The 15,987-nt window shown below is 31.1% G+C and overlaps 2 protein-coding genes across 2 annotated transcripts; one reads left to right on the top strand and one right to left on the bottom strand.

Annotated features, from left to right (window-relative positions):
• LOC148167735 (venom serine carboxypeptidase-like) lies at positions 1 to 1,567 on the top strand. The gene has a single exon (XM_088046014.1). The coding sequence runs from the start codon at positions 91 to 93 to the stop codon at positions 1,489 to 1,491; it is 1,401 nt and encodes a 466-aa protein (XP_087902140.1). The 5' UTR covers positions 1 to 90; the 3' UTR covers positions 1,492 to 1,567.
• A 3,530-nt stretch (positions 1,568 to 5,097) lies between these two features.
• Positions 5,098 to 14,506, bottom strand: LOC148167734 (cytochrome P450 6k1-like). Its single transcript, XM_088046050.1, has 4 exons — positions 13,608 to 14,506; positions 8,169 to 8,381; positions 5,369 to 5,620; positions 5,098 to 5,317 (listed from the first exon to the last, which is right to left on the bottom strand). The coding sequence occupies exons 1-4, from the start codon at positions 14,455 to 14,457 to the stop codon at positions 5,154 to 5,156; spliced, it is 1,479 nt and encodes a 492-aa protein (XP_087902176.1). The 5' UTR covers positions 14,458 to 14,506; the 3' UTR covers positions 5,098 to 5,153.
• Positions 14,507 to 15,987: the final 1,481 nt, after the last annotated feature.

The following is a 15,987-nucleotide window of genomic DNA, read 5'->3' as shown; positions in this document are numbered from 1 at the left end:
AATAGATGGCGCCATGTGTGGCACGTCTTTATTTCCGTAACAATTATTGTTAAAGTGGTGAATCCTCCGTCCAGAGTGCAGTGGCTCACGATGTTACCATTATCTCCACTTTTTGTTCTCATTTCCTTGTTACATTTTTCCACATGTGCCTTCCCGAACGTGTACGGCAAGATCAAACAACAACCAGTGACCGGCGATCCGGGATTGCCCCTAATCCTAACCCCTTTAATCGAAGCCGGCAAAATCCAAGATGCCCGTCAAGCGTCTCAAGTCAATTTCGACGGCTTCAAAGGTATCAAAAGTTACTCTGGCTACTTCACCGTCAACAAACCCTACGATTCTAACTTGTTCTTCTGGTTCTTCCCGGCGCAGACAGATGACGAAAATGCTCCTGTGGTACTGTGGCTCCAAGGAGGCCCCGGCGCCACGTCCCTCATCGGTTTGTTTGCGGAAAACGGCCCTTTCGCCCCTGCTAGCCAAAATAAGATCAAACTGCGAAAGTACTCGTGGGCAAGCACTCATTCGGTTATCTACATTGATAACCCCGTGGGCACCGGGTTCAGTTTCACCACGAACGGGTACAGCCAGAATGAGACGCAAGTTGGTTTGGATTTGTACAACGCGCTCCAACAGTTCTTTTTGTTGTTCCCGGAGCTGCAGAAAAACGACTTTTTCATCGCCGGGGAATCGTATGGAGGGAAATACGTCCCGGCTATCGGCTACACTATTCACACGCAGAACCCTTCGGCGAAGCTCAAGATAAATCTTAAAGGGCTCAGTATGGGAAACGGGTTCAGTGACCCGGTGCACCAACTCAACTACGCGGATTACTTGTACCAAATCGGGCTAATCGACGCCAATTTTCGTACCATCATGCAGCAGTACCAAGACAAGGGCATTAAGTACATCCAGGCGAAGGAGTGGATTAAGGCGTTCCAACTCTTCGACGAACTCCTAGATGGCGATCTCAACAACCAATCAGTGTTTAAGAACATCACCGGCTTCACTAATTATTACAATTTTTTGTATTCGGTGGATCCCATGATGGACCAGTTGGTGTCCATGGGCTACTTCATCCAAAGAGACGATGTAAGAGCCGCTATACACGTCGGGAACGCCACTTTCCATGGAGAAAATCCCGATGTTGAGATCCACCTCATCACGGATGTCATGCAGTCCGTGGCGCCATGGATTTCCGAGCTGTTAAGCCACTACCGCGTGCTGGTTTACAACGGACAGTTGGATATAATAGTTGCCTATCCACTCACTGTTAATTATCTTCAGAATCTCAACTTCAGCGCGGCTGAGGAGTACAAAACTGCCCAAAGATACCAATGGCACGTCGATGATGACGTGGCTGGGTATGTCAAGGAGGCTGGGAATTTAACGGAGGTGTTGGTACGCGACGCCGGGCATATGGTACCGGCAGACCAGCCCAAATGGGCATTGGATTTGATAACGAGGTTCACGCGGAATAAACCGTTCCATTGAAAATTAAAAACAAATTTGGTGATAGGTAATTGTTGTCTTCTGTTCAAACTAATAAAACAATCTCGGACAGACAGAATTGTGTTTTATTCAAACAGAAAAGTGTTAAAAGTGGTTCATTCGGACGCACTAGGAGCCAGGAGGCAACAACAACAAAATTATTTGATATTTATGAAAAGCCATAAGTGATTGAAGGGACTTCTTGGCAGTCATGAATGTACAAGGTGTTTATAAATGTTTCTAGCATCAAGCGTGGCTTTGGAATTCCTGTCGTACACTATTTTGCCGCTTTATTTTCATAGTGAATATAACTATTAGGAAAATTATTTATAATGATACTTACTTACAATGACGTTTTAGTTATGGTTTTGTGTCCAAATTTTTTATGTTTTAAACCACAACTAGAACAGTTTATTTCTCAAAACTTACTTTGCTTCATGTTTGAGGTTAACTGCAAATGTCAGTTGACAAATCGAAACCCACATTTGTAATGAGCGGCACATTTCTTTGACGTTTCATAGCCGCCCTTGATGCTAGAAACATTTATAAACACCTTGTACATATGTATGATTGAATACCTTGGCGCTAAACTAATGCAAAAACAAAGATTCTAGAATTTGCAGAACAAACTCAAAATTCTGTTAACTTCCGTAATTTTGAAGTTTTGAAGCTAAAGATATCAAATTATGTGGACTTAATATTGTAAATCATAAAAATTTTAGAACCAAAAACTGAAATTCTACAATTTTTTGTTTGTTGGTTTATGAATGACCGTTTTAACGATAAAGCAGTAAAATTCGGTGAACTAATTGAGTACTAAAATGGTGTTTATTAAGTGTAGTTAATAAGTTCTAGAATTTTAGATTCAAAAACAGAAATTCTAGAATTTTTTATTTCTAGACTAGGTCAAAATTCAAATTTTTCAGTTAACTATCGTAAGTTTTACAGTTTTAATGTTAAAGCAGTGAATTTCGGTAAAACTTACTATTAAAAATGCCTTGATTAAGTGGATTAAGTTGTAAAATTTTAGAACCAAAAACAGATATTATATGCTTTTTATTTGTAGGCCAAACTCAAAGTTCAAAATTTTCTCTTAAATTCGGCAAGTTTGGCAGTGTTAACGACAAAGCAGTGAAGTTTGTTGAAGTTAGTAGTAAAAGAATGTTTATTAATTGTGCGAAATTACAGAATGTTGGAACTAAAACCAAAAAAAAACTACAATTTTTTACTTACAGGAAAAACTCAAAATTCAAAAATTTTGGTTTCACAATTTTATTATTATTTTCTATTTTTTTATATTTTCCTCTGATTCTGCCTAGAGAATATCTTTATATTCTTTAGATCAACTCTAGATATTTATCATCACTTTTGATTCTTTCAATTTTCCTGAAATTCAATATTAAATCTCTTTGGATTTTTTCAGATTATCCATAAATTCCTTTTAGATTTTTCTTAGTTATGTTTTGAGTTTTTCCTAATTTTATCGACTCCATAGACTCTATTTATTCTCTATAAAATGTTTACAAACCATCTGAGAGGCGATTATCTTTAGATTCTGCGTAATTTTCATTAGATTATCTAGATTTTCAAAATTTTCTTGATAAGAGGAAAATATGATCAGTTAAGAGGTGCTATTTGAGGCACTAAAATTCTAGATTTTGTTTATATTTTCCTCGGATACCTATTAGAGCAGTTTCAGTTTCCAAAATTCTTTGAATTTTCTAAATTGAATAATTACATTTTACATAATACATTTTTCCTCTTCTTCATTCACTTTAATTTTTCTAATTTTTTTATAATACAAGGTGTTTATAAATGTTTCTAGCATCAAGCGTGGCTTTGGAATTCCTGTCGTACACTATTTTGCCGCTTTGTTTTCATAGTGAATATAACTATCTTAAAAATTATTTATAATGTTACTTACTTCAATGACGTTTTAGTTACGGTTTTGTGTCCAAGTTTATGATTTTTGTGTTTTAAACCACAACTAGAACAGTTTATTTCTCAAAACTTACTTTGCTTCATGTTTGAGGTTAACTGCAAATGTCAGTTGACAAATCGAAACCCACATTTGTAATAAGCGGCACATTTCTTTGACGTTTTATAGCCACCCTTGATACTAGAAACATTTATAAACACCTTGTATATACAGATACGGACACAGAAAGAACAAAAGAACTTGCAAAAAATCAATAATAAATAAATAAAAAATGTGGGACAAGGTAAAGAGCATAAACAATAACGAAAGAGGTGTAAACTGAAAGAATCACAAATTAAAGATAATTTCTGCGGTACCTCAATTAGAATCTATACAAACAAAGAAAGGAAAAATAGTAAAAATTATTATTAGTGTTAGTAGACAAACGGCGAAAAATTAACAATAAAAAACAAGAAACAAATATTAAAGAAATACCTGGCAAATACTAAAATAGAAAACTACGAAGAATACCAATTGTCAAGAGCAAGAACAAACAATAAGATAAAACAAGAAAAGGAAAGAACACGGAAAAAAATTAAGAAGAAAATCACAGAAAAATCCTTCAGTACGATAAACATTGTTCTTCTGTTTTTGCATCTTTAAAGAAGTTAAAAAATGTAAAGACAAGTCCAACTAGAAATCTACTTTAAAAGAAACGAAAAACTGTTGAAAGAAAATATTAAAAGGACCTAAACAACTTCAGAAAAGAGAGAATTTAAGAAAAATCTAAAATGAAAATTAGAAGAGACTAGAGTGAAAAAAATATGAGTCACTAGGTAATTAAAAAAAACAATGTGATCAAAGAATTTTTGAAGCAATTAAAAGAAATCTTGAGAAAAAAAAATCTGTGAAAAATGTACAAAGAATTAAAAAGATATACATAATCCAAAGAGAATGTAAAGAAAATATATAGAGAATTTAATAAGAATTAACGCAGTTTATCATAAAAACTAAAAAATTAAAATAATCTAAAATTTTTAAATCGAAAGATTTAGAGAATTATTAGAAAAAATGAAGTGTACGAAAAATTTTTGTGAAGGATCTAAAATGAATTTAGGCAATCTAAAGTCAGTTCAAGTCTAGAAAATCAACAGAATCAAGAGAAAATCTGGAAAATCTAAGGACAATCCAACAATTGCAGGCCATTTAAAAAATCAAAAAGAATCTACTAATACTAATATAGAAAACTACGAAAAATACCAACTGTCAAGAACAAGAACAAACAGTAAGATAAAACAAGAATAGGAAAGAACATAGAAAAAATTTAAAAAGAAATTAGCAGAAACATTTTTCAGAACGATAAACACTGTCTCTCTGTTCTTGCATCTTTAAAGAAGTTAAAAAATGTAAAGACAAGTCCTACTAGAAATCTTTAAAAGAAACGAAAAACAGTTGAAAGAAAATATAAAGAGGACCTAAACAATTACAGAAAACAAAAAATATCAGTTCAATTTAGAGAATTATTAGAAGAAATGAAGTCTAAGAAAAAAATTTGTGAAGGATCTAAAGTGAATTTAGGCAATCTAAAGTCAGTTCAAGTCTAGAAAATCAACAGAATCAAGAGAAAATTTAGAAAATCTAACAACAATCCAACAATTGCAGGCAATTTAAAAAATCAAAAAAGAATCGAAAAAGATGTGAAAGTCTTGTATGCATATCTACTAATTAACACTTTAAAATTTAATATTCAGGCTTTCACGACTCTTAAATAGAGCCCATTCTTATCAATCATAAACAACGAGCCACTATCCAACTCCAAAGGCACAGGCGTAGATTCCGTCCTTTCAAATTTAAAGTCCTTCAAAGCATATGCCAGGGCCATTTTACTGACCAAAACTCCAAACCTTTGACCTAAAATCACATAAATCAAAAATTTTTAGTTCAACTTGTTGAAAAACCTACCAATGCAATTTCTTGGACCATCGCCAAACGGTAGATACGTAAACGGAATAATTTTGTGTTTATTTTCCTCGCTGAATCTCTCCGGATCGAAGTTTTCCGGATTCGGAAAATATTCTGGATCAAAATGCAACCCCGCAACTGGGACTATCAACGACGTATCTTCATCGAGAGTAAAACCGGTTTCTTCAAAAGTGTATTTCGTTGTGGATTTTCTGTTCAAGAAACTAGTCAAAGGGTACTTTCGTAAAGTTTCTAAAAATAAAAACAGTAAGTCAATAAGTCATAAACCGATTAGTCAAAATTTCATGATCGGCCACTGGGCTGCGTTCATAAAAATCATTCTGTGTAAAGTTTGTGTAAAATGTGACACAAAAGCGTTCATAAAGATGCGCAATGTCTTGGATTTCAAACTTGGATTTCAAATGCACGTCAAATGTTTGCTGCCATAAATAATTGTTTCTTAACCTTTCAAGCAAACCACACCCCTTTGAACCCGAAAATAGGTCTCGTTGAAAATTGTGCTTCAATTTTTTAGTTTAGAAAAATACAATTTTTAAAAATTTTTTGTTTATTAAAAAAATGTACATTTTATAATATCAACCAGCTTCTCCCGCGCCAATGATTTGGTCAAATTCCTAAATCAAAAAAGAAGCTCGAGATCTATCTACTAGCCAAATTTGAGATCGATTGGACAAATTAGAAAAAATGAGGAAAAATGAAAATCGGCTTTCCGAAAATTTGATCGGCTATAACTCAGTTATTTGTTGTCGAATCTGAATTTAAATTCTAGATTTGAAATCTGCGGAAAATTCTGCGTACACTGATGTATAATAACTTAAGTTTACTCTAAAAAATAACCGAGATACCGATATCAAAAATTTGGCATAGTCATAAATTTTTGCGAAAATTTGCAAATTTCGACTGTAAAAAAATTAAAGAACTATTTCTTATGTGAAAAATCGCGAAAAAAACAATGGCGTAAACCGAATCTCAATATCTGAAATAGTTTTCGAGATATCGAACACGAATTGTTTCGAACCTTCAAAAATTTAGCCCTCAGGCGACAACCCAAAAATTCAATCGACCATAACTCAGTTATTTGTTGACGAAAATTAAAAATTCTCATGTTTTTGGATTCAGCGTGACATTCTGCGTAAAATGAGACCTAAATTTGTTAAGTTTGCTTAATAAATAAACGAGGCATTGGCCAAAACTGTTTCGAAAACGTCATTTTAGGGTAATTTTAAATTAATGTTTTTAAAATAAAATCGGCGTTTAATAGCTTTGAATGATACATCAGTCGAAAGAGGAGCTCGAAATCTATCTACTGGCCAAATTTGAGATCGATCGGACAAATGGTTTAAAAGCTATGGCCAAAAATTAAAAAAAATGAAAAATTTTTATCGTTTCAGTTGGATTTTTTTTTCGCGAAAAATCAACTATCGAATTTTTGACTGTTGAGAACATTTTCTAACGTAAAATGAGCCGAGAAAAAGAATGACGCAAACCGCATCTCAATATCTCAAATAGTTTTCGAGATATTTAATTTTAAAAATTACGAAAAATGAGGAAAAATGAAAATCAACTTTTCGAAAGTTTGATCGGCCATACCTCAGTTATTTGTTGTCGGATCTAAATTTAAATCCCAGATTTGAAATCTGCGTAAAATTCTGCGTACACTGATGTATAATAATTTCAGTTTACTCTAAAAAATAAGCGAGATATCGATATCACAAATTTGGCATAGTCATGATTTTTTGAGAAAATTTGCAAATTTCGACTGTAGAAAAATCAAAGAACTTTTTCTTATGTAAAAAATTGCGAGAAAAACGATGGGGTAAACCGCATCTCAATATCTGAAATAGTTTGCGAGATATCGAGCACGAATTATTTTCAACCTTCAAAAATTTGGCCCTCTGGCGACAACCCAAAAATTCAAACGACCAAAACTCAGTTATTTGTTGACGAAAATTGAAAATTCTCATGTTTTTGGATTCAGCGTGACATTCTGCGTAAAATGAGACCTAAATTTATTAAGTTTGCTTAATAAATAAACGAGGCATTGGCCAAAACTGTTTCGAAAACGTCATTTTAGGGTAATTTTAAATTAATGTTTTCAAAATAAAATCGACGTTTAATAGCTTTGAATGATACATCAGTCGAAAGAGGAGCTCGAAATATATCTACTGGCCAAATTTGAGATCGATCGGACAAATGGTTTAAAAGCTATGGCCAAAAATTAAAAAAATAAAAAATTTTCATCGTTTGAGACGGATTTTTTTTTTTGCGAAAAATCGACTATCAAATTTTGCGCTTTTGATAACGTTTTCTAACGTAAAATGAGCCGAGAAAAAGAATGGTGCAAACCGCATCTCAATATCTCAAGTAGTTTTCGAAATATTTAACTTTAAAAATTACAAAAAATGAGGAAAAATGAAAATCAACTTTCCGAAACTTTGATCGGCTATAACTCAGTTATCTATTGTCGGATCTAAATTTAAATCCCAAATTTAGAATCTGCGTAAAATTCTGCGTACACTGATGTATAATAACTTAGGTTTACTATAAAAAAATAGCGAGATATCGATATCAAAAGTTTGGTATAGTTTTTGTCATAAATTTTCGCGAAAATTGCGTTTTGTATGTAGGTGATGTACCTATTTGTCGAACATTTAAATAACCACGGAAACCCTTCATAAACGCAACAACACTCTGGCGAATCTCAGAGTGTTACTCACATCACTCTGACGTCATACGCTCCAACAGACGTCTCAGTTTATGAACGCACCCCTGTACCCACCATTCAAAACCATGTCTAGATATTTCATTTCTTGGATCGCTTCGTAGGTGAAATCTCCGTGTTTCTCAAATACTTCTTTGATTTCTACTCGAAGCCGATTCTGAATGTGTTGTTGCAAAGCAAGTTCGTAGAATGTAAATGCGATGGTGGAAGAAGTCGTTTCGTTGCCGGCGGAGAAGAACGCCAAAGCTTGGGCTGCCATTTTTATGTCATCTGAGGAAAATATTATGCGGTTATAAAATGGGAGTTGAGAGATCGAGACGGATTTATAGGAGGGTGGAAAATTGAGGGACAATCTAGACAAACTACCGAGTAAACTAAAAGGTAAAAAGAGTCAAAATTTGAAGGGAATCTAAAAATACTTAAAATTACAACAGAAAAGTCTGGAAAAATCGAAAACAAGAGAAATTAGCAAGAATTAACGATAACTAAAGAGTATCATGAGAAATTCTGAAGAGAATCTAGGATTCAAAGAATCTAAACTCAAATCGAAGAGATTTTAAGTGGATCTATAAACCAACATGAAATGTGACAAAACTAAAAAATTCCGGAGAAACAAAATTTAAAGGAATTTAGAGAAAATAGAGCATAAACCAAATAAAAACTGGAGGATTTAAGGAAAATTACAACGTAAAGAAACCATAAAAAATTTAAAAGAAAATTCAGGTACCAAAAAGGATCTAAGAAAGACCTAAACCTAAAGAATCCAGAAAATTCAAAAAGAATTTTGAAAGAATTTACAGAAAATGTGAAACAAATCAAACAATAATAAGAGAATAAAGGTTTAAAAAAGTTGATCGCTATTAGAATATTTTTTTTATTTTATTTTCAAAAAACTTGGATCTGGAAAAGTGGAAAGTCATTTCCATCAGGTCCGGATTAAGTGATATTCTAGAAAAATTATTTTTTTAAGTTCTACTGTACAATAGTTATTTGTGTACCAAGGCCAAAAGTTTCTTTTTTGGCCGAGCCTTTTTTTAATAGGCGAGGGCAAAATGCCACTTTTTCGCCGTGATACACACAAGACTTTTTAGGCGACGTCATTAAATTTACAAGTTAATTAATTTTTATTTATGATTTATTGATCTATTCATTTATAACAACTAAATAATTGTAAATATTAAGAATCCTTCAAAAAAGTTCATATTTTCTTTATTTACATTTGCCGTTTTGGCATGTGTAGCTTCACAATTTGTAAAATCCGTTTTTTTTTTTTAAAAACCACCAACACCGCAATCTTTTTAACGCGCTGGCAAATGCGTTCTACCTCTTATTCGTTAGAAATCACAGGACAAGAAAGATTGCCAAGTTTTTCCAAAAATTAAACCTTTTTTTATTTTTCTTCTAAACTCATTTTGAGTTTTAAAATTACTAATGCTAACGCAGCGAAGAGTTTGCTTATGGACTAAAAGAAGTAGAGGGTGGAAATCTTTGAAATAAATTGTTCATTATTATTATTTTGGAAAATACAATGAGTAATTAAACATATTTTTTATCTTCACTTCTTCATTCTTCACATTTTTTTGGACAATTTTTACGAAAATTTTATCTAGAGCGAAAAAAATATGTAGATCCATGCGAAAACTTCTTCATTTATATAAATTATAGAAAACGCGACTTGCAACTTACTAATAGTTGCTGCATAATTTTTATTTATGATCTTCCATTCTGCCAGTGAAATTATTTAGAAACGCAAGATTTATCGAAAAACTACAATTTTGAGGGTATTCAAATTAAATTTTTTTTTTCTAAAATTTGCAACATGTTCTTTGTCATGAAACTTCTAAATAACAAGAAATAATACATTGTTTAACACTGCTTTAACACAGATTAAAAAATCAAAGTATTAATTTAGGAATGCAAATGCAAAAGTGTCAACAAATTAAAAAAAAACGTTCATTTTTTGAAACTGTATTCAATTTTTTTTAATATCTTGGCAAAAACTAACTCTATTTAATTACCATTTTCATTATGAAGTTTCATGATTTAGCAAATTGTTAAGCAAAACTTATTTTACAAATATCTCCTGACCTGGCTTAGGATTTAGAATCAAGAAGCAATTCTACTGAAGAAATGACTTTTCACTGCTTCATTCCAAATTTCGTTCAAAGTTTGTTGACTAATGTAATTAAAAAGGCCCCAAAGAATAAACAGAAACCAAAGAAAAGCTAAAAATCTTACGAAATTGATGATATTAAATCAATGATAAATCAGAATTCTGTGACTTTAAAGAAGTTAAAAAATGTAAAGATAAGTTCAACTAGAAATCTACTTTAAAAGAAACGAAAAACAGTTGAAAGAAAATATAAAAAGGACTTAAACAACTTCAGAAAACAGAGAATTTAAGAAAAATCAAAAATGAAAATTATAAGAAACTAGAGAAGAGTCTAAAATTAATCTAAAAAGTAATTATTAGACAATCTGGAAAAAAATTACAGAGAGAAGTAAAAGAAACTAAAATTAAAAAATATTATGAGCGTTTAGGAAATCCAAAGAAATCACTGCGCTCATAGAATTTTAGGAGCACTTGAAAGAAAGGTAAAAGAAAATCTAGAAACAAGAAAAATATCTAATGAGAAACTCAGAAAAATGTACAAAACATCTGAGAAAAATTTACATAATCTAAACAGAATGTGAAGAACATATAGAGAGAATATAATTTAAAAAATTTAAATTTAAAAATATCTGAACGAGCAAATTTAATGAAAATTAACGCACAATTTAAGAAAAAAACAAAAAACATTAAAAAAAAATTATAAAATTTGAAATCGAAAGAATTTTTGAGAATCATTAGAGAAAATGAAGAAAATCTAAAGGCTAAGACAAGATTCTATGAAGGATCTAAAGTGAATTTAGGCAATCTAAAAAGAGAGTTCAAGTCTAGAAAACTCAAAAGAAAATTTAGAAAATATAAAGAATGTTTGACAATTGCAGGCAATTTAGAAAATCCAAAAAAACTGTAATAAACTACAAATTCCCCAGTCAAAAAAGCAAATTTTTATTTTTGATAGTCAACATTTTCCTAATTTTTTATTACACTATTCGTATTTCTGGCAGTTTTAACCCAAAAACAACAAAATTTCGAGAAGATTTGGCCAATAGTTTGTTTAAAACCGATGCCAAATTTCACATTTCTAGGACAAAAAACCAAATTTTTGAAATTTTGGTTATTAGGACGCTTCAAAAATTTTACAACTCTTGGTAAAACGTGCAATTTTGGTAGTTTCGACGCTACAGCAATGAAATTTTAAAAGTTTATTTTATTAAATTTTCTGATAAACTGTATTGATTACATACTTATTCCCAAGTCAAAATCTAGTCTGAAAAAAACAAAAAACATGTTAAAGAAAATACAAAAAGGAGCTAAAGAATTTCAGAAAACGAAGAATCTAAGAAAAATCTAAAATGAAAATTAGAAGAGACTAGAGAGAATCTAAAATCAATCTAAAAAGTAATTAATAGACAATTTAGAAAAACATTACAGAGAGAACTAAAGGAAACTACTAGAAATTATAAAGCAAACACAAGGACAATCTAGAAAAATTAAAAAATATTATGAGCTTCTAGGAAATCAAAAAAAATCACTGTGCTCATCGAATTTTAGGAGCACTTGAAAGAAAGGTAAAAGAAAATTTAGAGAAAAGAAAAAATTCTGAAGAGAAACTGGGAAAAATGTACAAAACATCTGAGAAAAAAAATTACATAATCAAAAGAGAATGTAAAGAACATATAGAGAGAATATAATTTAAAAAAATTAAATTTAAAAAATATTTGAACGAGCGAATTTAATGTGAATTAATGCACAATTTAAGAAAAAAACTGAAAAATTAAAAAAATCTATCAAATTTAAAATCTAAAGAATTTTTTAAGATTCATTAGAGAAAATGAAGGAAATCTAAAGGCTAAGAAGAGATTCTATGAAAGATCAAAAGTGAATTAGGCAATCTAAGAAGAGAGTTGAAGTCTAGAAAATCTACAGACTCAAGAGAAAATCTAGAAAATATAAAGAATGTTTAACAATTGCAGGCAATTTAGAACGTCCAAAAATAAATTACAAATTCCCCAGTCAAAAAGCAAATTTTTATTTTTGATAGTCAACATTTTCCTATTTTTTTATTACACTCCTCGTATTTCTGACAGTTTTAATCCAAAAACAACAAAATTTCGAGAAGATATAGCCAATTATTTGTTTAAAACCGATGCCAAATTTCGTATTTCTAGGATAAAGAACCAAATTTTCAAAATTTTTGTTAGTAGGACGCATTAAAAATTTCTCAATTCTTGGTAAAACGTGCAATTTTGGTAGTTTTGACCCTACAGCAATGAAGTTTTAGAGGTTTATTATATTAAATTTTCTGATGAACTGTGTTGATTACATACTTATTCCCAAGTCAAAAATCTAGTTTAAAAGAAACGAAAAACAGGTAAAAGAAAATACAGAAAGGAGCTAAAAATCTTCAGAAGACGAAGAGCTTAAGAAAAATCTAAAATGAAAATTAGAAGAGACTAGAGAGAATCTAAAATCAATCTAAAAAGTAATTAATAGACAATCTAGAAAAAAAATTACAGAGAGAACTAAAGGAAACTAATAGAAAGTATAAAGCGAACACAAGGACAATCTAGAAAAATTGAAAAATATTATGAGCCTCTAGGAAATCCAAAGAAATCACTGCGCTTATAGAATTTTAGGAGCACTTGGAAGAAAGGTAAAAGAAAATCTAGAGAAAAGAAAAATATTTAAAGAGAAACTGGGAAAAATGTACAAAACATCTGAGAAAATTACATAATCTAAAGAGAATGTAAAGAACATATAGAGAGAATATAATTTAAAAAATTTAAATTTAAAAAATATCTGAACGAGCAAATTTAATGAGAATTAACGCACAATTTAAGAAAAAAACTGAAAAATTAAAAAATCTATAAAATTTGAAATCGAAAGAATGTTTGAGAATCACTAGAGAAAATGGAGAAAATCTAAAGGCTAAGAAAAGATTCTATGACGGATCTAAAGTGAATTTAGGCATTCTAAGAAGAGAGTTCAAGTCTAGAAAATTTACAGACTCAAGAGAAAATCTAGAAAATATAAAGAATGTTTAACAATTGAAGGCAATTTAGAAAATCAAAAAAAATATACAAAATATTTATGGACAATGAAAAGAGAATTTAAAATGGTAATTTAAAGTTGACTTAAGGAATTTAAGTTATGCTTAAAAAAAGAAAAACTAAGTTTAAGTTAATGATGACTTAAAAAAAAACTGGAGAACACAAATGGCATCTATGAAACTAATATAAAATGAACAATTGTATTATAGAAAATCTAAAAAAATCTTAAGACTAAATGGATTTTTATGAAATATCCAAAAAAACGTATCGACAATTTAGAGAAAATCTGGAAAGATATCTCTCTAGAACCGACCTTAATCCGCCGCTGTTACTTACCGAATTTGTAGCTGTCATCAAACTTCTCATTTTGTTGCAAATTGCTTAACAAATCGATCAAATCGTTGCGCAGAATATTCTTCGTTTTCCGCTCCGAAATCGTGTTTTTGAAAATCTCCGTCAAATAATCCGACGAAGGCTTATCCAAGAAAGTCAACCTGAAGATGTCAACAAATTTTGGCACGAAGAAGAAACTAAAAACTGAAAAACTTCGAACGAACGATTTCAGATCCAACAACTTTGTCGCCACTTTAAGAATCTCGGACTTTTCGTCTTTCAGACAGTACGCATTGATACCGAAAGCACAGGAAGAGATGATGTCCACGGCGTATCTCTTTGTCATCAGTCTAACATCAGTGGTCTGTCCTCGATGCTTTTCTAGACACTCCACCAAATCCCGCGCGCATTCTTGAATGAGTGGCACCATCAACTTCATTTTTCCCGATGTGAAAACGGGGGAAATTTTCGCCCGCAAGTTTTTCCAGGTTTTGCCTTGAGCACTGAAGAGAGTGTGTGCGGCGATTGGATCGACTTCTTCATTTTGCGCAACTTTTCGGTTGATGAACTTCTCGGAATCTTTCACTAAGATGAGTTTGCAAACTTCAGGGCTGCGTACAAATAGCACCGGTTGGTTGAAAATGTAAATTCCGAAATAGGGAGTCTTCAGGGTGTTGTAGAGGTCGCGGATGTGTTGCGAAATGTGTTTCTTTCTGGCGATGAGGTCATAGAAGTTGCCGAAGATCAAAAACGGTTCGATGAAAGGGACGCTTCTGGATTTCCAGTAAGAGTAGTTTCTTCTGTAGAGAAAATACAAGAGGAAAACTAAACTAGTGAAGTAGAGAAGAAACATGTTGCAGTGATTCGTTTTACGATGTAAACTTGTTTGATCTGTTATTGAAAATTATAACATCACTTCTAATCTAATGAAAATACTGCGTCGTTTATTTTATCAAGTGATAATGGGCTATTATTAGAGTTTCCAAAATGAGTTGTTTACAAACTGGATGAATTAGCAATTTCTTCGCTCTTTAAAATGCTGAAAAACAACAGTTAAAATAATTATTTACAGTACAAGCGCTCAAATGATGTTATAGCGTCACGAGAGTTTCTTTCATGAAAATTTGACTTTTTGCTTCTTTAAAATAAATTTGACATTTTTAATTGTCACTTTAATCGGTTGCCTACAGTTGCTTAGGTTTAAGTAAAAATGTTTTTTTTTTCTTCATACTCCTAGAGTAGCGCAGAATGATATATACATGCTTTTCCTAAACACCTTGTATGTATATGCAGATTTTATTTAGACGATTAAATCTAAAACATTATTTCTGATCCAGGCAACATTTTCCAAAATTTTATAAAAAATCCTCGCATTTCTGGGAGTTTTAACTCAAAAACGTCGAAATTTTGAGCAAATAAGTAGTTTCTTTAAACATAGTGCCAAATTTTCTACTTAAAAAACAATAAAGACAAATTTTCAAAATGTTGTTGAATTACAAATTCCCAAGAAAAAAATTCTAATTTTAGAAATTTTTATTCCCGATTCAGACATTTTCCAATTTTTTATCAAAAACCTCGTATTTCTGTGAGTTTTAACGCGAAAACAACGAAATTTCAAGAAGATATAGCCGATAATTTGTTGAAAACCGCTGCCAAATTTAACATTTCTAGAGCACAGAAGACAAATTTTAGAAATCTCTGTTTTAAGGACGCTTTAAAAATTTCACAATTTTTGGTAAAATGTGCAATTTTGGTAGTTTCGACGCTACAGCCATAAAATTTTAGGACTTTGTTATATTAAGTTTGCTGAAGAATTGTGTGGATTTCCATATTCCTAAGTGAAAAATTTAAATTATAGAAATTTTTATTTTTGGTGCATTTTCCAAATTTTTTTATTTAAAACCTCGTTTTTCTGGAAATTTTTACTTGAAAACAACAAACTTTTAAGAAAATATAGCCCTTGGTTTGTTTACAATCTGTGCTAATTTTTGCATTTTTTGAAACAAAGAAAATAAATTTTCGAAATTTTGGTTTTTAAAACGCATTAAAAATTTCGCACTTTTTGATAAAATATGCAATTTTAGTAACAGCAATTAAATTTTAGGAGTTTATTATATTAAATTTTCTAATGAACTGGGTTGAATTCCAAATTCCCCAGTCCAAATGTCAAATTTTAGAAGTTTTCATTTCTAATTCAGGCAACATTTCAAATTTTTTTATTAAACCTTGTATTTCTAGTACGAGTTTTAACTCAAAAACGGCAAAATTTTAGGAAAATAAAGCCAATAGTTTTCTTAAACCGGTCTCAAATTTCGTATTATTAGAACAAAGAGGTAAAATTTTCAAAATTTTTGTTTTTGGGACGCCGACAAAGTTTCACAAT

This window comes from Gnatocerus cornutus, chromosome 9, assembly GCF_029298725.1.
Source record: "Gnatocerus cornutus isolate USDA-ARS CGAHR chromosome 9, icGnaCorn1.1, whole genome shotgun sequence".
NCBI lineage: Eukaryota > Metazoa > Arthropoda > Insecta > Coleoptera > Tenebrionidae > Gnatocerus > Gnatocerus cornutus.
The sequence above is the reverse complement of the archived record's forward strand: the minus strand, read 5'-3'. Positions and strand labels throughout refer to the sequence as shown.